The 25,793-nt window shown below is 37.0% G+C and overlaps 1 protein-coding gene across 1 annotated transcript in view; it reads right to left on the bottom strand.

The window, feature by feature from the left end:
* NPHP1 (nephrocystin 1) overlaps positions 1–25,793 on the bottom strand; it is a 35,796-nt gene that overhangs the window by 5,516 nt on the left and 4,487 nt on the right. Inside the window, exons 5-17 of the mRNA XM_025164222.2 lie at positions 24,868–25,111; positions 24,193–24,294; positions 23,263–23,360; positions 22,781–22,823; positions 21,932–22,016; positions 21,285–21,379; positions 18,178–18,306; positions 17,742–17,816; positions 15,415–15,525; positions 14,109–14,191; positions 6,263–6,339; positions 5,580–5,679; positions 4,286–4,398 (exon numbers count right to left, since the gene is read on the bottom strand). Of these exons, the coding sequence (XP_025019990.1) occupies positions 4,286–4,398; positions 5,580–5,679; positions 6,263–6,339; positions 14,109–14,191; positions 15,415–15,525; positions 17,742–17,816; positions 18,178–18,306; positions 21,285–21,379; positions 21,932–22,016; positions 22,781–22,823; positions 23,263–23,360; positions 24,193–24,294; positions 24,868–25,111 (1,355 nt within the window). The remainder of the gene's footprint in view (positions 1–4,285; positions 4,399–5,579; positions 5,680–6,262; positions 6,340–14,108; positions 14,192–15,414; positions 15,526–17,741; positions 17,817–18,177; positions 18,307–21,284; positions 21,380–21,931; positions 22,017–22,780; positions 22,824–23,262; positions 23,361–24,192; positions 24,295–24,867; positions 25,112–25,793) is intronic.

The following is a 25,793-nucleotide window of genomic DNA, read 5'->3' as shown; positions in this document are numbered from 1 at the left end:
TGCGGTCCTAAAGTGCGGCATCACATGACTGCATCGCTTAGCAATGGCAATCCTGACAGTCCCAGTTGCCATTGTAACCCTAAGACGTGTGGGTTGGTAAGCGGGAAGTGGTGGGAGTCCCAGGTACGGAGTGTGGGGGTCCCACAGGGGTGGGAGAGGCCAGAGAGGGCTTGGGAGGCCCAGCACAGGCTGCAGGAGTCAAGGAAGGCCAGGGAGGGCCAGTGGAGGCTGTACATGGGCAGGGGCATGCGCTGTGTGCGGGAGTGACTTACTGGAGTGACTTACAACCCAGTTGACTTTGTTTGTGGGAAGCTGGCAGGGAAGGTCACAAATGGCAATCACATGACCGCATCTCCTTGCAACATAATTATGAAATGGGCACCGAAGCCCATGGATCGTGATCATGTGACCGCGGGGGTACTGTGATGGCCAAAACTTCGGGGGCCAGTCATATATCTTTTCAGCGCCGCCGTAACTTTCAACAGTCGCTGAACAAATGGATGTAAGCCGAGGACCACCTCTATGTTACAAAGTGGGATGAAGAGCTCTCTATTGCTCTACAGCAATGAATGAATTTCATTTCAGTAATCCTACTTATACTTTTTTGATAATGGGAAAACCATTATCCTTTAGTTTGTGCATGTCTTCAAACAGTTCTTAATTAAAAATTCTACCCAAGCATCTGTATTCTATATTTAATAGCTAGTTACTTATAACATTATTCATATTAAGAAAGTCTGCATAAAATGAGTATCTTGGGAACTATTATCTACAAAATTTAAAAACAAATGGATGGAAATTAGATAGGATCAACCTATGACTGAAAACATACTGTATATGAAACACATATGGACAGAAAGTCACCCATTCCTAATATAAAGTAGAAAAGAGGACAAATATTGACAATTTTTTTACCAAGCTAAGCAGGCAAGTTAAGCGCCTAATTTCCACACATAACCTTCAGCTTGTTTATTTATTTAACTTTATTTGTTAAATAACAAGTAAACACCTAATCGCTAAGCAACTTTAGGTGGCATACAGAAAAAAAGTGCATTTTGGAGCACAATCAGAAATTTTACACTAAGCAAAAACAAAGGGCAATAAAACATGGGATTAAATCTCTACTTATTCACGGATTTAATTAGTTATCCAGAATTAGCTGTAAGATGCAGTATTGTCACAGTTTTTCTTCCTTGCCAGATATTAGTCCATCCCATCATCTCATTAAGCAAAAGAGCCCATTGTCCAAATGCTGACCTTATGTAATGAATTTGTGGTATATTACAGTTGACTTTATTGCAATATAACCCCAGATCATTCACCAAAATAATAGTAATCTACTGGTAACATATGAACAATACTGACATATGTATAGTTCATACAATACTGTAGTTCTGTCAAAAGAAAAGATGATGAAAGAAATGAGTTGCTATGGAATCATAAGAAACCCTCAACCTGCGAAAACCCTCCCTCGCAAGAAATGGCAAACTGCATAATAAATGCTAAATCCAGGGGCAAGAAAGACAAGTTATGCGGTTTAGAAGAAGGGCAGGTAATGTTTTGTCTCAGCATTTCTAGCTACACTTACCTTAGTGGATCCATATTAAAAAAAAAAACCAAGAAAAATAAAATCATTTCATTTTACATTATCATTATTACCAAAAATGGATTTGAAGCAGAAAAAAAGAAAAGAGATTTCCAGACATTGACCATCCGATGCATGGAAGTGGAAGTATGAGGTGGCCTATGGAGTCCTTGGGCTTCTCTGAGGTTGGTTGTTTTCTTGCAAACGTTTTGTTACCCAACTAGGTAACATCTTCAGTGCTAGAATGGAGTCTGCTCTCTGTTTATATACAGTGGCTTGCCCTGCCTGTGTTGTCCGCACCCCCCCCACCCCCCGGTAGTTCCTTGATTAGTCCAACATACAACAGGGACTCCAACATACAACATAGCGAAAGAACTGACACAAAACTTAGACATCTCAGAGAGGAGCGAATATCCTATCAACTCCTCACTACAGTGCCTCCAGAAAATCAAAGATGTACACATAGATGAAGATGAAATTATGGTCTCATTTGATGTCATGGCACTCTCTACATCCATAAACACAGAATTAGCGAAAGAATCCATATCAGCAGTACTACACAACACACCTGACCTAACCAAATGCACCAGGATTGAAACACCCAGAATCATGGATTTCATCAACCTCTGCCTCACCTATTTGCAGTCTGATGGACAAATATACCAACAAATCAGAGGCACACCCATGGGATCACCACTGTCAGGACTCATAGCAGAGATTGTAACACTACGCCTAGAAACTATAGCACTTCTATGCATACAACCAAAAGTATGGATCCGGTATGTAGATGACACCTTCATTATAATAAAAAAGGAACAACTACAGAAGACACAAGAAACTATCAGCAACATCTTCAAAGGAAAAGAATTCACCAGAGAGGAAGAAAACAACAGCACGCTACCGTTCCTGGATATCCTCATCAGGAGAGGAAACAACAGCAAATTAGAAACCCAAGTCTACCGGAAAACAACCCACACTAACCATGCACTCCATTACCAAGTAACAACCCAACCTCCCACAAGAGGAGCTGTGTAAGAACATTATTCAAATGAGCACAAACACACTGCAGCAACCCAGAACAGCAGAAAAAGGAAACAGACCACCTATACAACATCTTCCAACAAAATGGATATCCACACAACTTTATCAAAAAGTGCCTGACCACTCAACCAGCTACAACACAACCAACACAAGCTACAAAAAGGATAACACTGCCATACATCAGAAACATCTCAGAAACAACCAACAGACTATTACAACCACAAGGCATCTCTACCACACAAACCAACTGAAGCCCTCCAAAACATCTTAAGCAAACCAAAAGACCCAGTAGCCCAAGAAGAAAAAACAGAAGTCATCTACAACATACAGTATAAGAACTGTAACAACCACTATGTATGACAGACAGGCAGAAGGCTAGCAGAACGTGTCCATGAACACCAACTAGCAGTCAGAAGACATGAAGAAAACTCCTTAATCTCTCACATATGGACAGACATAACCATAGTTTCAACTGAGAAACTGTCAGCATCTCAGACCAAGCTAAATCCAAAAATGTGAGGGAATTCCTGGAAGCTTGGTATTCAGACAAGGTAGCCATCAACAGACACATAGAGATAAACAACATCTACACACTACTCAAGAGACAATAAAAAGGAAACAAAAGACCAGAACATCTCACCAGCAATCATCACCCAGATAAACAGAGATTAACACCAAGATTAGCAACAGACATACAATCAAGCAGTAAACAATACCCTAATCAAGGCACTGGGGGCAGGGGGGGACAGGGGGGAACAACACAGGCAGAGCAAACCACTGTATATAAACAGAGAGCAAACTCCACTCCATTCTAGCACTGAAGATGTTACCTAGCCAGGTAACAAAACATTTGCAAGAAAAAAACCAAGGTCAGAGAACCCCAAGGACTCCACAGTTCAACCCTGAGCTACACATATTCTCTTCTATTGGTAGGTGGCCTATATCCAGACTGAAAGATCTGTATTTGGTCCAGGCATGGACTTGGAATGCATATTGGTTTCAGCACAGACTCAAAACATTCGTGTTCCAGAAAAAATGAGTTCTGGGGTGGGAGACAGTGGGGAAAATGCAATGCCACTGGTAGCAGCTGCAGGGAACAAAGATGCTGAGAAGACTAAGATGGGATGGACGGGCCAATCAGGTGTATTGTGCTTGAATTCAAGCAGAGTGGCAAGGCACTGGCAGATCAGCAGGTGAGCTGTTGCGCAGGACATGCAGAGGAAAAAGTGGAAAGAGAAATGAGGCACAACACTCACGCAAGACCCCTCCAGATATTTCTCAAAGGAAACCCAGAACAACCTAAAAGTTCTGGGTTTCAGTTCAGCCAGGCCAAGACCCACCCAAAGCAATCCAGCCAAAGCTCCAAGCCCCAACCTGTATTGTGCATAAAACCGAACACATTTTCCAGTAAACTCCAAGTCACAATATATTTTGTAAATACCTAGCTGAGGAATGCTGTTACAGTAACATTTTTATGTTATAACATTAAAATAATTGTCAGAGAACCCTAACCAACTGAAAGCAAAAGAAACATGTTTTATGAGACTACATGAAGTATTACTGGGACAACTTCTCTTTAATTTGGAAGCATCTCCAATCCAAGACCAAGTATCGAAAGTGCATGCTGTATTTTCTACTCTTCAAAGCTGCAATTCTTACCTGCATGTTGCATATTTGGTCTGTCTTTGAGGAGTACATCACCAAGGATCTGACGATAAAACAGTATGAGATGCATATAGCACATGCTGCCAATTAATACTTCTGGCAATAGGCTGGTTAAAAGATGAAAAGAAAATATGTTTCTTTTCTCTATTTCAGGAGTAATCTCAAGTGACATTCTAGCACATCTTAATATAAACTTTTTTCTGACTAGTTCTGAATTATTGCTTTGGCTGTCATTTAGCAATTTTGGCATTAAATACAGAAAGAATAAAGACAAATAAAACCCTTTTAATTCAGGCAATTCCAAAACAGTTCTATCAGTCAAGATCCAACTATAAGAATGTTCTGTTCTAGACTACCTTTTGAAAGATATAAGCACTTGCTCCCAATAGGGTAGGTAACATTAACTTTTCCTTCCAGATGTTTATTTTCTTGTGCATGAGCAAAACTAAATGTCATCAAACCTCATGCTCATAAGGCAAATATTGCTTATTAAAAGGAATTAGATTTCCATATCACATAATCTAAGAAGAGCATTTTGTTCTTGCACGTTTGCTTAAAAATGTTTAAAATATGCAAACTTATTCACTAAGGACACTTTGATTAAAATGTTTTGAATTGTTAAATCAAACTGATTAATTAAACACTGCTGTCTTTTCTGCTTTATACTAATTTGGTCTACATTTATCGTGGAAGATTCCTCTATTTTTTCTTTTGGTTCACAATTTGGGATCCTTCATTCTTTTTCCACTATTATTTGATGGTACCATTTACTAGGTCTGTACACACTTTGGAACAAATTTGGAGGAAGTATTTTAGACTTAGTGCAAGCATAGCACTTTTCTGTTATTCATTAAAGGAACATGAATAGTTGATGCTGCTTTAAGGAATCCAGTCATAAAACTTAATGCAACTCTTAAAATAACAGCACCATTTTTCAGTGTTATGCAGAAGTTGGGAAAAAAACAGGCTATTTTAATGATGAGGAGAGAGGTACTGCACTCGTGAGGTCTGAATCACTTTTGAATATTTTTTAAATTGTTTTTGTACAGTCCTACCAGTTAGTAACATTGAGACAGTTGACATTTGATAACAAAAAGCATTCAGTACTTTATATATAATAATAAAGTTCATTACAGAGCTTTATTTCAAGTTTGGACTTATGAGACTTTCAACACAATCTGGAAAAATCTCAAAACTGATCCTGAAGTGTGATATTATAAGCATTATATACAGTGGATATCTATTTCAACATGGAAATGTAAGCCCCAATACAATAGTGGTCACTTACTTCAATATGCCTTTTGATTGTGTACTTATAGACCTCAGTTTCACTAGAAGTTGTGGCTGCTTCCTCAGTGATATCATCTGATGAAAAACATTGCTGTTGGCTTTAGTAAAAGAAAAAAGACATACAATCAAACATATTGATAGCAGAATCATCAACAGAGCACTTTCAAATGTGTCCAAGTAAATTGTTTTTTTCTATTTTCAGTAATTTCTCAACCTAGTAATATATTTTATTCTGATTTCCATTATCCTCAGGCTGTTTTGTTTCTAATTATTCTAGTCATGTGTTTCAGCCCCTTTTATCTTTATAGACAACATACTTTACCCTCACAAACACATCATACTGCTGTACTCTTCTTTTAAGAAAGAACTTTAAATCATTCTTTTCCTGATGGTTTTCACTGCTTGACGGTAATTCAGCAATAACTGTATTTTCATCTACTCTTTACAAATGGTTTCATTTATTTGAATAATAATTTTCTTTGCTATCACAAAAGTTTCTTGTTGTTAAGCTATATATAACTGGCAGAGAACTTAGGGTTTTGCTTCCAATTCACTTATTTCGTGCTTACTGCCACATTAAATGTTTCCAAAGCTAATAATAAAACTCAATAGAATTTCTGACTGTGTAAATTGAGGCCTTTCATTTGTTTTTTTTTAATTTTGATATAAAATAAATTATACCTCTCCTTGAAATCGATGGGTCTACTTCTACCCTTTTTTCATATGGAGTCCCACCATTCAAAAGCAGCTCATATGTTCTGCAAAACATATATACAAGGATACATAACATGGGGAAATATTAAATAATTCTTCTGTAACTTACACTTCTTCTGAATTAACACAGGATTGAAATTAGAGGGGGGAAATTTCAGGAAGACTTAGTGGATAATGTTGGGATCTACTTGAAGATTCCATAAAATGTAATTTCTCTAACCATGTCAAAGATTTTTAAAAATCTCATTTATGTATCCATATAATATTTTTCTCTTGATACGCTGTATTCAACACTGAACTAAACAATATCCCTGTCACCTCCTTCGCTTGGCAGCCCAGAGCCCCTATGAGAGAAAAAGGAAATTCCTAAAAACTGGGTAGTGCTCTCACTCACAAAAGCTACCTAAACCTGTTTTTCAAGGATCTCCCATGCCTCTATATCTCGTAGTCTTCCCTGTTTAGGAAAGGCTATACCTGTAGAATATTTTATTTTTAAAGACAATCCTCTGTCACATTTACACTGAGCTCAAAAAGGTAGATTTAAGCTACTTTTGCATTTCAAAAATAATTTTTACACTAAAATCCCTATCTGGCATGCAATACCTGCACAGTTCTCTAGTTCATGCCCTGAATCACCAGGTGAATCTTGAAAGATGTCTCTGATGTCATAGATACACCCTAGGTGCATTTATGAGTGACATTTAAGGCAAAACTCTCTGGTGCTAAATTTACTCCTTTAAAATTACTTATTTTCTATGCCGAAATAACTAAACCCATCATCCTCTTTTTACAGAGTATCTAGAAGTAATCCCTGGATTATAAAAACTAGAGATAAAAGGATCAGACTGGTTGTAACAAAGGAATGCTGTAACTTTGAATTTATAAATAGAGTATAAAAGAAGAAAGCCCTTCTTTTTTTAGCTTCCTAATTCAGGGGAATCTGTTCTAGGCAGTTGGTTCACCTCAATAGTGGATTAATCTATTTTTATCCTATTTCATCCTATTTTTTCGTAAATATTGTAAATTGATATTTAAGTTTAAAAGGTTTAAAAAATAATTATTTTTTTAAATAATAATTTAAAATAAATTAAATATGAATGCATTTGATAAATAAATGCCAATCTAATAATGATGACTGAATTATGTCAGCTATAAAAATTCCTGTTATGTTACATTAGTGCTCTAAACTCGGTGGTAAATGGGAGTGAAATAGTTTTCCATTACTCTCCATGCCTGCTTCTGGATTTAAGGGAAGTCACAACCTGAAATTTGTGTTGTTCACCTCACTGTGTACTAGTCACTTTGGGCCATGCAATAGTTACAATTTGATGTTTAAGTTGAGAGCAGGTAGAAAATAAAAATGTTGGTCACTTTTATCGCACACTTAAAAAAGTTTTCAGTGGAAATAGCATTAAATTAAATCAATCAGAGAAGGAAGTTTCCTCCTCACAAAAAAAGCACTTTATAGGTATAATAATAATTATTCTGGTTTTAGGTTTGTTTTTAATATAATCACACATTACCCTGAAGCATAAGAAAAGTGAAATTACTAAAGTTGGTGGATAAAAAAGAGAGAAAGAGAGAGAAAACAAATATTTCCTCATTACAGAAAATCTATACAGGAAGAAAAAGCTGCATCAATTATAAAACACACTTACAAAGCAATGCTTTTCGGAAGCACATGATTTACAGCAAAGAAAATTCACTATATGCTTGTGTCTCAAAAAGCTGCCAGTATTGCAAGGCAAGTATTTTATAGTTTTATATAGTTTTTTATAGTTATACTTGTTTTCTTTCTACCGAGTCCTTGGAATCTTTTCCTGTTCGGTGGTTGTTGTTTTTTTTCAGTACAGCCCTTTTGTGTAGGCAAGATTGTTTCCTGATTAAGGATTCTAACCAATGGTATCTGCTGGAGGATCAGAATTTCTTCCAGCTACCCCCATTCAAATTTTCTGGGGGGAATTGGAAACCCTCTAGAGCAGACTTGGGATACATCTGCAGAATAAAATGGTGAGGAAAGTAAAGTCCCATCGTAGGAGTAGACTTCTGCTCATTTAACACTGAGTATAGCTTTAACCATTATCAAGAGACTAGGAAGTTCAGGACTATGTTTTTTTAATTGTAATATTCCAACATTTTAAAAATTAAAATGCATGCTTCCAAGTACAGAATGATGTCATAGGTGTTGAGCATCCAGAATCAGCAGGCAGAATTCTGGACTTATACTGGGTCAGGACTTCAGTTCTCTGCCAAGGAACCACATGGGCAAACATTATTTTCAGACTCTAAATGAAAATAACCATCCCACTTCCTTAGAAACTATCAAGGTTGCATACAAATAATATTATTATATTTATCTGTATACTGTTCTTTCTCCCAGAGAAGCCCAGAGCAGCATACTAACTAAATACACAGAAAAATAAAATAATCTAAAATGTTAGATTGTAATGTAGGCTTTTTCACATACTGCACTGTAATCAAAATATATAACTTCTATTATGTACTATCTGGAAGCAGGATCACATTTTCCTTTCCCAGCAATGGGAAATGTAATCCCTATGCCACAGGAATGTAACTTACAGAGATGTCTAAACTGAATAACATTATAAAAAATAACTAATCATGTTCACAAACTTTAAGAGAGACCTCTCTTATTAGAACAACTGATATTACAGACTGTTCCTATTTTAACCCCTTGTCTAAAACCAATGAAACTTTTATTCAAGACTTGAGGAAATAATAATAAAAATTATTATTATTAGGGAGAGGTTATTAGGGATAAAACAATAATACAGGAAATTCTCATTCAAAACTTTTTTTAAAAAAAGAAATCACTGTCTACTTCAATCTGGCATATTTTCAAACCATATTATTGTAACATCTTTCAAACAGTAAAACCTGATTAACAAGATTAACACCCTCAGGTGTTAATCTACCTGTTAAAGGGCTGCATGCCTATCATATGACATTATTAAAACCAGACCCTCCAACACATGTTTAGCACAAACCTTAGAAAGAATGTCTTTTGCTGCAATAGCCAAGCCTAGCTCAGAGATCTGTGGTATGACAATTTCCTTGGACTGAGTTCATGGAATGCAGAAATCATCATCATATTTGGGTGGGAAAAGGAAATAATGAAGGAGCATTAGTCAGTTTTGGTGTATGTGTGCTTTCTTTATTTTGGATGTAAAAAAATACTAGATCAATTTGAGTGAAGCTGGTTTAATGAAGTTTGTTGGAAGGAAAGATAGGAATGCATACTATCAGTGATCTTCATACCTCTTGACAGAGAAAAATTACATGTATATACAAAATATTACTGAGTAACTAGGGAGAGCAAATAGAATTTGGTAAGAGTTCAGTGGATGAGGTCAAAGAGAGGCAATTTTATTTCCTTCTACCTGAGGAACATGAAGATGGAGGGAACTGGCCTCAAACTTCAGGGGGCATGTCATTTTTGTTTTCCTCCCTGAAGATGACAAAAGCTATATATGCTGTAAATGCAGGCCGACTGTCCTCCTGAAAGAGAGATGAAGGGGCTAGAAGTGAACATGTCCATTCTCCACCTTATAAGGGAAGATGAGGAATTCCTGGTTTGGGCACAGAAAGTACCTGAACAGGAACAACACTACCAAGAAACTACACAGGAGACAGAAAAAAGGTGGGTGGGAATGGAAGAACATGACACAAAGCACCAAACCTGCCAAGAAGAACTTTTCTGTGGAGCTTCAGAACAGAATCCAGAGATTCCCCATTGATGATGATTCTAGACCTTTGGATGAAGAGCAGCTGCTATAAGCAGCAGTGTCTGAAGAAAATTACTGTCTATGCTCTACCAAGAAAGGATTTCTGTTCTGCACTGAACAAGAGGAAGTGACAGATGGCAGCAGGATGGATTGAATCACCAATCTGTTGGCCTGATTTCCTGTCAAGTAGAGTGTACCAGCGTCATGCCAGACAAAAGACCTGGATGATGCTCTCCTGGACTAGATTATAAAAATTTCAAGCAGGAGAGACACAGTAATAATGGGAGACTTCAACTTCCCTAGTGTAGAGAAGTATGGAGATGGTGTTGAAGACTATAAGCGGCAACTATAAGGAAAACATGAACTTAAACCAGAAAAACAGGAAGACATGAGAAAGAAATGCAAGATTGCCCCACCTTACCTCTCTTTGGTGTAAGAGGGAGAGAAGGAGAAATGCTTCTCTCCCTCTTATACCAAAGTTTAAGATTTGAAGATTCTTTTATTATAGCCCATATCAACAGAATTCTAGTATTTCTTGTGGTGTCTATTTCCTGACCCGGTCTACCATAAAAGGCTGATACTTTCATATATGCTGGAAAGTCAACTCAGCCAATGCTGCAAGGCTCCCAAAATTCCTCTGTGATTTTCATCACTTCGTTTTCCGAAAGGCTGAAACAGAAACAAGGGAACTGGCTGTCCTAGATCTGTTCTTAACCCATAAGGAAGAGCTGGCTAAGAGATAAAAGCACCGGGAACCATTACAGGAAGTGCTCAAGCATCTTGGCTTTCAAGATATTACAGAAAAGGAAATGTCAGCATAGTTAATGCAAGGCACACTTGCCTTGAAGAGACCCATTTTTAAGAAGCTTAGGGAAATACTATGTGAGACCCTATGATCAGAAATCCTCAGTTCAAAGGGAATTTCTCAAAAATAAGATACTTGGAAGAACAATTGCACACCATTCCAATGAGAAGAAGCGGGGGGGGGGGGAGGAGGCAACTTCAGAAACTGCTGTGGATGTGCACAGTGATTTAGATTGAGCTAAGAGTTAAAAAAGACATGTGTTGGAAATAAAAGATGGGTGAAATCACCAAGGAAGCATACTAGCAAGTAGCTAATAACTGCAGAAAGATAGACAGAAATGCTAAAGCACAAAAGGAGATTAGACTTGCAAGAGAAGCTTAAATCAACAACAGCTTTTTGGCCATATTAACAGTACGAGGAAGAAAAAGGAAGGAGTGATCCTGCTGCTTAGATAAAGTGGAAGGTCTGTTTCAGGTGATGGGGGATGGGCAGAGCTTCAGCCTTGACCCACAAAGAAAATTATGTTCCAATGGACCAAAGCAGAACAACTGAGAAAATAAGAGAATGGCAAACCTATGTGAGCAGAGAGACAGATGGGGACTGCCAGGCTATCATAAATGTATTTAAGTATCCAGGATCAGATCAGGTACATCGGAAAGCCTAGAGGAAGCTTGCAAAAGTCATCTTGGAATCCATCTCTGTGAGAAATCATGAGGTCAGGCATAGTGCCAGAGCATTACAGAAGGGCAAATGTTGCTCCCATATTAAAAAATGGGGAAAAAGAGGACCTGTGTAATTTTAGACTGGTCAGCTTGACAGTGATACCAGACAAAACTCTGGAACAGATTATTAAGCAGTCAGTTCGTGAGAATTTTGAAAAGAATGCACCGCTTGGCATGTCCCAGCATGGGTTTAACAAAAACAAGTCACCAAACTAACCTGATCTCTGACAAAATGACCAGTTTAATTGACTAGACAAATTCGGTAGACATAGTGTGCCTCTTTAACAAAGTATTTGACAGAGTCTCCCATGAGATTTTATTAGAGAAGACTTAAAATGTGAACTCAGCTAGAATACTATTACATGGATAAAGAGCTGCTTGAAACAATTAAATCTAACATATATTCATGCCCTGTGTGAAAGTGGAAGAAAAGTGATGAATAGCATGCAGCACAACTCCATCCCACACTCTATACAATTCAACCTATTATAAATTACTTGGATGAGGAGTTAGATATAATTTTATCTGCAAATAACAGATAGCAGGGATAGCAAATTTCTTAGAAGACACTATCAAGATTCAGGAGGATTTTGACACGCTGAAACAATGGGCAAAGGATGCAGGGAACCATACTGGGCAGCAGTATGTGTGAAAAAGATCTGGGAGTCTTGGTGAATCACAAACTGAACATAAGCTGGTGCAACTGCAAAAAAAAAAAAAAAAAAGCAAATCCAGTTCTAGGCTGCATCAACAGAAATACAGTGTCAAGATCAAGAGAAGTCTTTATTCCTCTCCACTGTACATTGATTAGAATATTGCATCTAGTTCTGAGTACCACATTTTAAGAAAAACTGGAGCATGTCCAAAAGACAGTGATCAAAATGAAAAGGAAAAACATATACGGAATAGACAGAGGTGCTGGGTATGCTTAGCCTGGAGAAGACTATGAAGACACATGATAACTCTTTCCAAATGCCTGAAGGGCTGTTGTAACCTAGAATATAGGGCAGACTTAAATTAGAGGGAGGCAAATTTTGGTTGAACATCAGGAAAAAAAATCCTAATGATAAGAGCTCTTGAACAATGAATCAGACTGCCTTGGGAGGTGGTGGACTTTTCCTTGCTGGAGGTGTTTAAACTGAGACTGGGTGGCCATCTGTCAAAAATGCTATAGTAGTGGATTCCCATACCGGGCAAGGATTGGATTAGATGATCTCCAAAGACCCTTTCATTCCTTGTTTTCTGTGATTGTAATAATAAAGAAATGCTGGGAATAAAAACTTGTAAACTATTTGCTTCTGTAGATTAATTATTTTATATTTCAAGTTGCATAATTACTTAGCAGTAAGATCTATTGAACCTAATGAGGCATTTAAATAAACATGCTTGTTTAAAGTTTAATTTAAATTAAAGAAATAGGTAAAAAATAGATAAAAACAGCTGATATTTTGATTTTGAAGTACAATTAAGCTGTTAGATTCAATTTAAAATACTGGATTTTTTTTCCATTAAAGGTAAAAGATTCTTTTAGAAAAAGCTGTCAAGCTGAGGCAGCTGCTTGCCCTTTATGACATCTTTTGCAAGGCCTTGCAAAGGGCCAGAAGCTGCCTCAGCAAGGCATGCCTTGTCAGCAGCAGGAGGAAGAAGATGGCAAAGGTCAGCTGGGGGCAGCAGGGTGCAGGGCAGCCAAAAGGGCAGAGATTGGGGGGAGATAGCCAAGTAGGGGGAGCTAAAGCACACGCTGCAGTTGTAAATATGGGCAGGCTGCCAAATGCCTGAATTTTTATCAGATGACTGCAGGGGCAATGCAATGACCGTAACTTCGAGAACCGGTCATAACTACCATTTATTCAGTGCCGTCATAATTTTGAACAGTCGCTGAAAGAATGGTAATTAAGCAAGGACTACCTGTACCTCTATTTGAAAGTTTTGTTCAGTTTCTACAAAACTCTTCCATGTCCTACTCCTTTTAGCCAGGTTCAAATCTTAGCATATCCCCCTGCACCTATCTGCCTTCTGTAACAAAAAAATATATAATGGAAATCTAATTTCAAATCAGGACCCATCCACATATGAAGGGGTTATATAGTTCTCAGTCCTACCATAATGTCTATAGCACCACGGCCACGGAACTTTCAGATCAAGGTTTTTGCTGCTCGTAAATTGCATTTGCTACATTGATCTCTGTAAGGGAAAGATGCATGTCTGCAAATATTTCAGAGAGTAATACCAGGAAACTATTGAATATCTTCCTCATTCTTGGGCAAATGCCTCTCCATTTTGTACCATACAGTATTAGTTAGGAGACTTCAGGACACCTAAATAAAGCACAAGTCAGTCCTCCAATCTATGAGCAATAAACATGTGACTTATATTTCTTAAATTTGCAGTTCTGATTACTGGAATTTCTGGGTTAACTAATGCAATATTTTTTCACATCTGGCACAGGACTACAAAAAGGAAATCCAACAACATGTACCAATTGAAGTGTCTTCTTATTATGGCTCCACCTTTTTCCACTCTTCACAGAGAAAACTTACTTGGAAGAAATTGGAAGTCCACTTGAATCAAAAAGTTTTAGAAATGCCCAGCCACAGCTTAATTCTCCTCTCTCACCTGTTGACTAGAAAAGAAGATGAATGAAATTAGGAGGTAACTTGATTGGGCACAATTCAGTTTCAGATCTGCAACACTTCCCCTGCATCAACTGATGGCTGTAACCCCAAGCCCATTTTACAGCCCTTAAAGTGTTCCCAGATCACACTGCTAAAAGTTGGCAATGCATTTTCCTGATTTTTCTGCTCCCAAAAGATGTAAAATATGTCCACCTTGTAGTACTACATTAGGTCCCCAATCTCCCTAAATTGGGATAGAAAGTATGCCTAAAAAAAAAGCTTCTGTTTATAGTCTTACCCACACATATTCACTGTCTTTTTCATTTGTCATTCTGCTATGTTTCTGAACATGTTCTCTTTGGCTTTAAAAGATAAGGTGTTTTTTTTTTTTTAAGTGTAGCTCCAGCTGGAAAAAGTTGTTGACCCCTGTCTTACAGCCACACTGTGTGTAGCTACAGCAGCAATGACAACATTTGTAGAAATTAATTATAGACTTTCCTTTCTTCCACTCTATATACCAGTGTCAGCTTGTTATTCAATAATGTTAACCATGCAAATAGATCTTGGCTAAAGGGAAAAACTACTCAGGAGACTCTCCTGGCTATTACTATTAAGAAGGTAGTCAAGCTTACATTTTCAGAAAGACTATTTGTTCATTACACTATGCCACAGTGCGGTTTGTTTGGTATTAGTGTAGTGAATTTTGTGAAACAAATCAGTACAGCTTGTAAATCATTGCTGATACTTAACACAAACCTATTTGTAACCTCAATCCCTAGTGATTAGTCATTCTAAAAATAATAAAGCATCAGGTACAGGGAGTTATCATAAAACACTATAAACAGTATTTGATATTTCATGACCAACAAGAAAAAAGGAGGTAAGGGTATCTTGATGGTGTTTATCATTATCATCCATTTTTGTTTACATAACTAGGCCTTTTTCACTCTTATTTGTATAATTCTTACCTATACTGTTTAAAAACACTAATGGTTAAGATGCTTAATCTCAAGAAGGTGCACCTAACAACCAAGCTGCCTGACCATTCCATCAGAAAAAGACAAAGAAACATATTAAAGCGGGTCAGCAACAAAGGATGTGTTTTTTTTTTTAAACTGAAATCTACTTATGTTTCATTCCTACGGATTATCATGCCAAGCACTTTGCACAGAAAGTATCAACAGAGTCTGCTAATACAGTTTCATATACTGAGTCATCTCTATGGACTTACATTGTGATTATAAGTGATTCCAAGTTCAAATAATAGTCCAATGTCTGGAGATGGATTATTAGATCTAATGAAACAATCACCATCAAGAATACATGGTAAGATGCCAGTGACCTATAAACAAACAAAAACAAACTGATTTAACTACCGTATTTTTCCGACTATAAGACGATACTTTTTTCTAAAATCCTTACGCTAAAAATTGAAGGGCGTCTTATTCAAGGAAGTCAGCCGAGGAGAGAACCGCGCAGTTGCAAAACTGCCCATACTTTGTGTCTGCAAACAGGCTTCCTCCTATTGCTAGCCTCCAATCACGAGTGAAATAGCTTGACTCTGCAAACGGACTTCCTCCAATCACGAGCCTTATGTAACTGACGTCAGCTGATGCTGAACAAACCAATTAGAGGAAGTCTGTTTGCAGAGACAAGCTATCGGCAGTTTCACTCGTGATTGAATGTAATCAGTTATGCAAAAGAGCACGGAAATAGAGCTGCAGAGAGACGGTTTGGACCTCCTCCCACCGAGTGTATCAGGTAAATGTTAACTAATTACTAAATAAAAATGTGTTCTGCACTATCTTTAAAATATTGATTTCTTAATTTTGGGTCGGAAAAGTGGGGGTCGTCTTGTACATGGGGGCGTCTTATTGATGGAAAAATACGGTATTTGATTTTGAGTAACTTAAAAATATAAATCTATCCTGTAAATATTTGAAGAAGCTAACAATCAAATTAAATCCTGGTGATATTCATATTTTGATATATTGTAATTGTAGGTAATAGTGCTAATTGCCCAATTCAGGGATAGGCTTTCAGCAGCCAGTCCTCAAGTCTCTATTTTGTAGCTCCTCTGAGCCATTCAAGGGTAAACTACTAATTTTGAGGGGAGTGCTCTTTTAAACAAAATAGTGTTTAAAATACACAAGATATTTAATATACTTGAATAAAAAAAAAGACACACAGCCATACCCCAAGAAACTGTAAGTTAGCCTGAAAATACTTGACCCACCCCTTGCAAGGATATCACCATCACACTCCCTGCAGCTTTTTTGAAGGGGCACCCAACTCTCCAGAACATATTTTTAGAGAGTACAAAGAGTAACAAAAGGGGGGAGGAATAACTCAAAACCAGCTCCTCCCATTCTCAGTCAGAAGCATCCCCTTACAAGAATTCTGGATCCAATCCCTCAAAAAAGATGGCAAAACTTATGGGATATCTATTGGTTTCATGAAAACTGAAATATAATGGTAATACAAGGGAAAATTTCTATCTGAACTATCTGCTTGCAGATTATAATCATAAAGGTTTTTTCTTCTCCTTTTTTCATGCAGCTCCTTAGTCTCTCATAGAAAGAGCCAATTCAGGGTAGTGGTTTAAGATATCAGGCTAGAAACCAGAATACTGTGAGTTCTAGTCCTGCCTTTGGGCCAGTCACTCTCTCTCAGCCCTAGGAAGAAGGCAATGGCAAACCACTTCTGAAAATGTTGTCAAGAAAACTGCATGGCATTATTTAGGCACTTGCCAGGAGTCAAGACTGACCTGAAGACCAACAAAAAAACTCTCCCAAAGAACCCCCATCAAGCTGTCACAGAATCATAGGGTTCCAAGGAACACAGTTTGAACAACCCTGTTTTAGTGTATAATATTTGGTTAAACATAACATTGCTTTTTTAAAAAATCTCTAATAAAATAAATGTTTAATGATCTGTACTACTGAGGGCTGTATTAGGAGAACGACATTTCCTTAAAAAAAAAATTAAAAAACATTCAGTTAAGACTATGAGAGAAGGGAGGAATTCCCTGAGCAGTTTTCCTTAACCAAACCACCCTCCCATTGAGATTGTGTCTGCCCCTGCTTTTCCAGTGGTAAATAAGGGGTAGGAGGGTATTTAATCAAGAAAACTGTTCAAAGGAACACCCTTCCAGTTTCCAGTACTCTGAACTCTGACCATGGCTGTTTATTTTTCAAGAATGAAACATTAGAAAAACCAATCCCAAATCTTGTCTAATTAGCTCTCACATAGTAAGGTTTGGGTAATATAGATTATGATATAATTAAATGCCATATAGTATTCTACATTATAATGTTTAGGTTCAGTCACCTTGGCTATTGAAATAAAGTTGTGATTTTTTTTTAAGGTTTAGCTTTCCACCTTCTGAATCAGAAATAAAACCTAATGGATATTTTGATAAAGGTTGGGGGAGATTATCATCAGACAGTAATATGAATATTTATAAAATACAAACTACAATACTGCTATACTTGCCTAGTCTTACGGGCAGGCAAAATACACTATATCAAATCTATCTACAGTAGACTGTATACTTACCCTTGGAGAAAAGGTCCATGTTTTGGGGTTTTTTGGTTGCCATGAAGCTCTCACAGTATGAATGTTGCTCAGAATCTAAAATAAGATAAAGCATAGGGAAGACCCACTGAATTCATTAGTGTATCTAAAAGTAATGAAATGATAATAAAGAACACACTCCAATTATTTTCTCACAAGATCAGTACTGGTTTGGAAAATCAGCTTTCTCCTTCAGTTCAAGTGAATTAGAACGATGGAACCCATTTAACATAAAGTGCTGAAAGATCCTTTCAACAACTTTTGTAGTCATGTGAATCACTTGATTGATATTTAACTACATAAAGAGTGTCAAATTGATCAATCAAAACTCTGACAGAAGGAAAGATATAAATCTACTCAGTGTGACATTCTAACAGCAGCATGTACAGAAAAAGCTGGAAAACATGTTGCAACTTACTCGATTGCCATCAAAAAGGCAGAGTCGAATATGTCTACTGAGGACCTGTATGCTAATGCCAGGAAAAGGAATTCCTTTACAGTTCCATAAAGTCATAACTAGTGATATCCGAGTTGGCCTTGGCTGAATCTGAAACAGATAAAACAACGGAGCCAATCATTGTATATAATTGGAAAAATAGTAATATCTAGTAACTGTATTACTGCGTTTAAAAAATGTACATATCATGGTTTGAGGATATTCCTATACAGCCACTCCTTGTTTAGCAACTACTTCGGTTAGCTACCATTCATAAATATGACAGTAATAAACAATAATAAAAGAATTCATTTTCTGACCAATGCCTGCATTTATGACCAAATTTCAGCTACCTGACAACAAAAACCTTCAGTGTGAAACTGATTAAGGTCTGGTCAGTTTCATGCAGCAGGTTAGACAGCTGGAGGGATCTAATCAACTAAGGTCTCAGAGCTGAATTTATTAGCTTGTAGGTTACCTCTTAGGGAAGTGCAGCTCAAGAAGAGATAGCTGGTTTAAGCAATCTCTCCACCCTGCAGGAGGGCAAAAAAAAGTCGGGAGGGAAAACCAGGTCAGGCATAGGACACTGTACAAGAGAATTTTGTCTGAATAAGACAGCAGCAACCAGTAATCTTCGCACTGGTCTCAATCATGTGTTTGCTTAGTGACCATTTCACTTAATGACAATGTCACTGGACCAGATTTCAGTCGCTAAATGAGGAGAGAGTGTACCTAAGAGCTACATAACAGTATTTTTAGGCTGCCAAGAATTCTAAAGCACCAGTCACCAATTCTGAATATCCTCCATCTGGAACCCAATTTGGTCTTTCTCAGAAACTGTTCCAACTTTCCCCTCTGCTTATCTACTTCTTGATAAGCTTCCCCTTTGCCTGGAAACAGAACTTTAACTCTCTATTTTATTCATATGGATTATATATGAAAAGCAACACATGTTCTTGCTATGGCAGATACAATCCTAATAGATTTCTGCATTTACAGAATAGATGGATGGTAGATTAAACTACCTGCAATTTCAATGTAAAGCAATATACTCCATGTCTGAAGCAAATTTCCTTCATCTGGTGCCCTTCAGATGTGTTGGCTTTCAATTTTTATAAGACGATAAGGCCACAGGGAGAAGTGCAAAGATTCAGGATAAAGTCATGGGTATATATGAATTTTTCCTTTCATTTTATAACAAAATTTTACAAAACACACACACAAAAATAGAAAAAACAAAATGCAAAAAAATCTAATAAACAGTAACAAACTACACATCATTCCAGTTATATCAAGACGACAACTGTGGTTAACTTCTTCAGATGCCTTACTGAAACGGAGATACACTATATCCATAGCATTCCCTTGGTCTAGTCGCTTTGTCAAAAAAAAAAAAAAAAAGACTAAGATTTGTACTAATCACCTTGTTCCTTCTTAAGTGCATGCAAATCTACCACTTGATATTTTGTAGCATTTTCCTAGGTAGTTGTGTCAAGCTGATTGGTCTGTAGTTTCTTGGATTCACATTTTTTTCCTTTTTTAAGATTGGAACATTAGCTCTTCTCTAAACTTCTGGCACTTCCCCTGTACTCCAATTCTCAAAGGCTGCAATCAGTGGCTTTGAGAACCGATGCACCAGTTCCTTTACCACCCTGGGATATTTTTCATCTGACCCTGACAACCTGAATTTATTCAAAATAGCTAGATGTTCTCTCACTACTTATTTTGACCTGCATTTCTCTTCTAGCCTACATGGTGCAACTTCTGGTTGCAACTTCTGAGAGACTGGACCACTTTTTTCTTTTGAAAAAAGGCAGATGCAAAATTGGAATTAAGCAGTTCAGCCTTCTCTCTGTTGTCCATCATCATCTTGTCATCTTCTCCAACCAGAAGATTGACCATTTCCTTTCTTCTTGTTCCACACATACCCAAAGAATCCCTTTTGCTATTTTTTGCATTCATTTCAAGCTTAGCTCATTCTGAGCCTTGGCCTTCCTGACTCCATCCTTACATTCAGATTATTTCTTTATACTCTGCTTTTGTTATATGCCCCTTTTCCTACTTTTTAAACTTGTTATCTATGTTTATCAGAGAGTTCTCTATGCAACCACATTGGTTCATCAGCTGTCTCCCATTTTTCTTTCTCTCTGGTATTGTTTGTGTCTGGGCCTTAATTATCTCATTTTTCAGAGTCTCCCAACCTTCCTGAACTGTTTTTCCTTCAGGATTTCCATGCATGGAAACATTCCTACTTATTCCCTTACTGAAATTTAGCTCACTCGGAGTCTAGAATGCTAATCTGACTATCTTCAGTTCTCCCTGTCTGCAATATGAAGAATTGTAGGATCACATGGTCACTCTCTCCCAAGGTTCTTACAACTTTCACTTCCTCAACCATTTCATCCCCTTTAATAAGTATTAAATCCAGTACAGTTGATCCCTTAGGTCCTTCCTCCACCCTTTGGATGATAAAGTTGTCTGAAAGAACCTGTTGGATATCCCATTTGCCACAGAGTTTGATTCCCAATTGATGTTGGGATAGTTGAAATCCTCCATTACCACAGTTACATTTCATAGACATACCATGGCCACCTGATCTGTAAAAATTTCATCTATGTCTTTGGCTTGATTGAGAGTAGTACACACCTACAACACTGTCATTGGGGGTTTTTTTCCTTAAAATTTACCCAGACACTTTCAGCAGGGTTTTTATCCTTGGTGTCACAAATTTCCATACAGACATAGTCATTTTTACATATGCCACCACCCTCCCTTTTGTTGGGTCTGGTTTTTTGAATAAATTATATGCTTCCAGTACTATATTCCAAATATGAGTTCCATCCTGCCAGGTTTCAGTAATATCAACCACATCATATTTGCCACCCTGTACTAGGATTCCCTATTTGTTATCACACCCTGTACATTCGTGTATAGGCATCTGAGCCCTTTAGTACTACCCTTATAATTTCATTATATACTTCATTATATTCTTCCCACACTTCTGTACCATTACACCCAACAGTTTCTTCATCTTCAGTTACCCTGAAGACACTTGCCTTTAGGTGGCATTCTTAAGAACAAATACTTACGCTGCCTTTTTCAGGGCTCCATATTAGATCTTGGAAAGAAAGATTGGAAGGTGTAAGCACCGGCTGCAGGAAGGTAGATGCCCGAAACTGAATTCCTAGAAAAACAATATATACATTTAAGTATGTTGCTTTCCCTTCACCCTGTATGTTTCCTGGGTGCCTAGTCTTTGATAGGGTTTAATAGTTAGAACTTTCAAAATCTGAAGCTATGTTAATTTCTGAACTAAATAAGCATGCCTTGAATCACAGATAATAGCTTTTTTATCAATGTAGCTGAGGTCTGGCACCAAATTGTGAGAGGGAACTGATTATCTTAATTATTTGACAAGTTTAGCTAAATGACATATATTTTCAAATATGTTTTTGTTTCATTCATAGTTTATATGTTTCAGCATACACTTTTAAAAACCCCTTATTTTGATAGGAAGGAGGCATTTAAAATTCTCTTAAACAGTTTCTATCACTATGGCTGTCCAAAATCTAAAAGGGAATAAGTGTAGTATTTCAAATAGCATTAAAACCAAACAATCTGTGATGATATTCTGTAATTAGAGTTCAGTATTGTCCTATCAAGCTTCAGGTCTCCTTAGAGGCATCACACTTGATTTAGATTTAGATTTAGTGGAATAATTTTGTAGAAGTCCTACCTTCATCCAAGAGCTGTGCAAGTGTTGAAGGTCGGAATCCAGCAGGCACTGCTCCCATGGTTGTCAGCGCATCTAAGGTATTATTCTGTTCATTTAGAACAGAGACATTTTATTAAGAAAAGCCCTGTCTAAGCCATTAGAATGGGAAAGACAGCAAAAAATGTAGTTTGAACTTGGTGAACAAACTGCAGTGGCTTGTGGAATGTGGAGTAGGCAACACACCTTATATTGTGCCACTAATTACATCAATGCCCTAACCGATATCACTCCACTCCGCTGCAGTTCCAGGGAGGATGCCAAGACCTATCCATGATTTGCTGACTTTCAATTTACTTCTGTTCCCAACGGTGGATATGCTAGACAAGAGACACTCAATAAGATGCCTTCCAGGGAGAGAGCTCCTTCCACTCTGCCTGGCTGTTCTGCAGTTGCTGTCCTGTTTTCTTTCTCTTAGTGCTAACCTCCTGCTTACCCTGCCTCCTCCACCTTATTTGTCTTGTCCAGCATACTGACTGCTTTGCTATCCTTTCATTCACTTTCCCAGGCAATTATGGCAAGAAGTGATCCCATTTTAGTTTAACATTTAAAACAAGGCTGCTGCTGAAAGCTTCAGCAATACTATTCCAAAGTCATGCTAGAAATTAAGATGGTAATTCTGAGTAAATATGGAAAATATTGCACTGTGAATATTTATTTGCAGTATAAATATTTCCTGCTTGCTCGCTGTGCATTCCACAGTAGGAATAAAGTCAGATGTTTGTTCTTCAATCAAAATCTTTTGACAAAACAAAGGTGACAGTTCAAATCATTACTGAAACATAAACATAACTCTGCAAAATGCAGACATACCTCTGTGAGGGCCTTTTTGACAGCACTCCAGTGAGAGTCTGTTCTGCAGACAGCACAAACACAAGAAAAAAACTACAATCACATACTTATGAGAAATATACAGACAAGCAAATCGGCATTCAAAACAGATTGCTTTCTGGGCCCAATTCAACGTGCTCAATATGGTGTTAAAGCCTTAAACATCTTGGTCCCAGAGCCATTGTAGGATGACCTACTCCTGTACAGGTTCATTCCACAAAGTTAGATCTTCAGTAAGACTCTTTTTGTAAGTTCCACCATGGATACATTTAAACCAAGAAAAAAGCTAATTGTTTTTTATGGTAGGTCCCATATTATAGATAACTTTACAAAAAGGACTGAAGCTATGATTTTGGATGTGTTTTTAGCTTCTTACATATCACATATAAAATTGCCTACAAACTAAGTTCTCATAATAATATACCAGTTGACAATGTATTTCTGCATTAAAGCCTGTGGTCTACCTTTTCAGAATATTGACTCCACCTGCTGTTTCATCTGCCACCTCAATGTCATCCTCCGTTTCTTCTTCACTTGGCTCTTCTACTTCCCTGTCTTTTGCCTGCCACAAGAACACAGTACAACGATTAGCCAAACTGCATCCTTATTTTTGTAATGGGAAGAGATATCCTGACAACATGATGCAGAATAATAGCCTATCATAAGCCTGACGTTTTTATTAGAAATAATACTCCATCGTACACAGCAGAAGCTTTTAATGGTCAAAGTGGGAAGAGGTACTTTTCACAATTCCCCACACCCCTGAAACCCATCACACTACTTTTCAAACTGTTATATAGAGTCCCACTGATAAATCCAGAATAGAGTTACTGGTTGCTGCCTGACAATCTAACAAAAGAAGTCTTTCGCCTTCACCATCACTATTGCTTTTGCATCTGAAGGAGTAGGTGCATCACCTTCTGCATTCAAGACTTAACAGCCAGACCAGCAGTGCCCTACAGATCTCTTGTAAAAATCTGTACCTCTATTACTTCATTGTGGTGATTGCTGAATTTGAATTGTTAAGATGATGTTTATTTATTTAACCCAGCCTAAGATTCTTAGAATAGTGCTCAGGTTATAAATATTTGAATAAACACAATAGGTGAACAATCCACACAATTTCCGGCAAATTTTTGCAAATGGACTGGTTCCAGAGATATTGGCCCTGTCTTTCTTTTGTATAGGCATGTAAGATCAATAGTAAGAACTCAGATATGGGCAAGCTTTACTTCTATCAGAAAATCCAGGGTTTACAGCAAGCTATGGAAAAATATTTCAATTTTGCTTTTATATAGAGCAATGCTGCTAGTCTGCCATCTTACAAAAGAGCACACATACCAACAATTATTAAAACAGTTAAAACTGAGTAGAAAGGGGAAAAGCATACCAACCGTAAGATAGGTTTTAGGCACCAGGCCTTTCTCTCCTTTCAAGTTTTTAGCCAACCACCAACCATCAGGCTTTTTCTCAATGATAAGAAGAACTTCTTCTTTCTTCAATATTGAAAACAGAGAAAGTAAATAAGTATATTAATATTGAAAGTGTTTGAGTACTGTACTCTGATACAATGCTGAATATATGGTGTATGTTTTAATTTTTGCTTAACATCAAAAAGTGACCACTATTCTTGTTTTACCAACTGATGCAAAATGTTACTAAAGATGCTAGAGAGAGGCATATAAAAAGAAAGCCAAATAATTTGGTGCATATTCTGAACAACAGAATATTAAAAAGTTAATTTGAAGACTTAAAAACACTACATGATAATTATATTCCATTCAGCTTGAGAAAAAATATTTCCTTTAACATTAAAAACTTCAATCAAATGAACACTGGTAGATTTACAACACTACACCTATAAAAAACCTGTTGTTGCACTTGGCTCCTTTGCTACAATCTAAAATATATTCTAGACCCAGGTCAAAGTTATGTATGTAATGATGGGTTGGTCTTGATTCTCCATGATACATTAAATGGTATGGAGCACAGATCACAATGAACAAGATAAAGACTAAAGACAAAATAAGTGGAATTAGTAGAATCAAGAAATGCCAGATTTTACTTGCTTTAAATGTCAAATCCCCTTCTTGCTGTGCAGCAAAATCACCAAGAGCGATAAACTCTGTATTAAATGAAGTGTCTAGTTTATTTTCATCCTCCTCTTCTTCCTCCTCTTCCTCCTCCTCATCGCTATCTTGCTCCTCTTCTTCTTCTTCCTCCTCTTCATCATCTTGTCTACTTTCTCCTCCTTCATTTTCTCTCTCTTCATTTTCTTGCTGTTCCTTTGGGCTGCCTTTCATTTTCAAATTCCTAATAACAAAGAAATAAAAACAGGATTAACTGGTCTTTTGAAAATCACTTATTTTAAGTGATTTAAAATCACTTATTGATTTGAATTAATACATAGTTTGTACATATATACACTTAAGAGGTAGCTTGAATTGGCAGTACACAAATACTGGAAATAAATAAATAAATAAATAAATAAATAAATAATCAATCAATCAATCAATCAATCAATGTTTCTGGATTTTTAGGAAAAAACAGGTAATAATTTGCCTAATTTCCTGTTTTATTTACTGAAAATATTTTTATCATACTTTTCTGTTTAAAAAATACTGAATGCACTATCAAGACCATTAAAATAGAATTTAAAAATATAACCAATTAAAAATGCAATATATATGTTTAATATGTATAAATAAAAAATAATAGAACTATTAGAAAATAAAATAAATGAAGCCAAACAATCCCAAATAGGCAGGCATATATTTTCCTTATTCCTGAAAACTACAACATCTGGCACTAAATGAGTTTAGGCAGCTTCCCCAAAATGGGAACAGATATCGAAAAGGTATGCAAAATGCATTTTGAATGCATTTAAATTTCTATACTGTCAAATATCTTAATTTTATATTATAGGAAACAAGATATCCACGCTGCATTTGCTTGCAATCTTGTAAGAAATAATTATACTGGTTCTGACACGTGC

Source organism: Python bivittatus, unplaced genomic scaffold (assembly GCF_059951505.1).
Source record: "Python bivittatus isolate LINGU-HERP-01145 unplaced genomic scaffold, Pbiv_v1 ctg000020_np1212, whole genome shotgun sequence".
Taxonomy (NCBI): domain Eukaryota; kingdom Metazoa; phylum Chordata; class Lepidosauria; order Squamata; family Pythonidae; genus Python; species Python bivittatus.
This window is presented reverse-complemented; position numbering and strand designations above follow the sequence as displayed.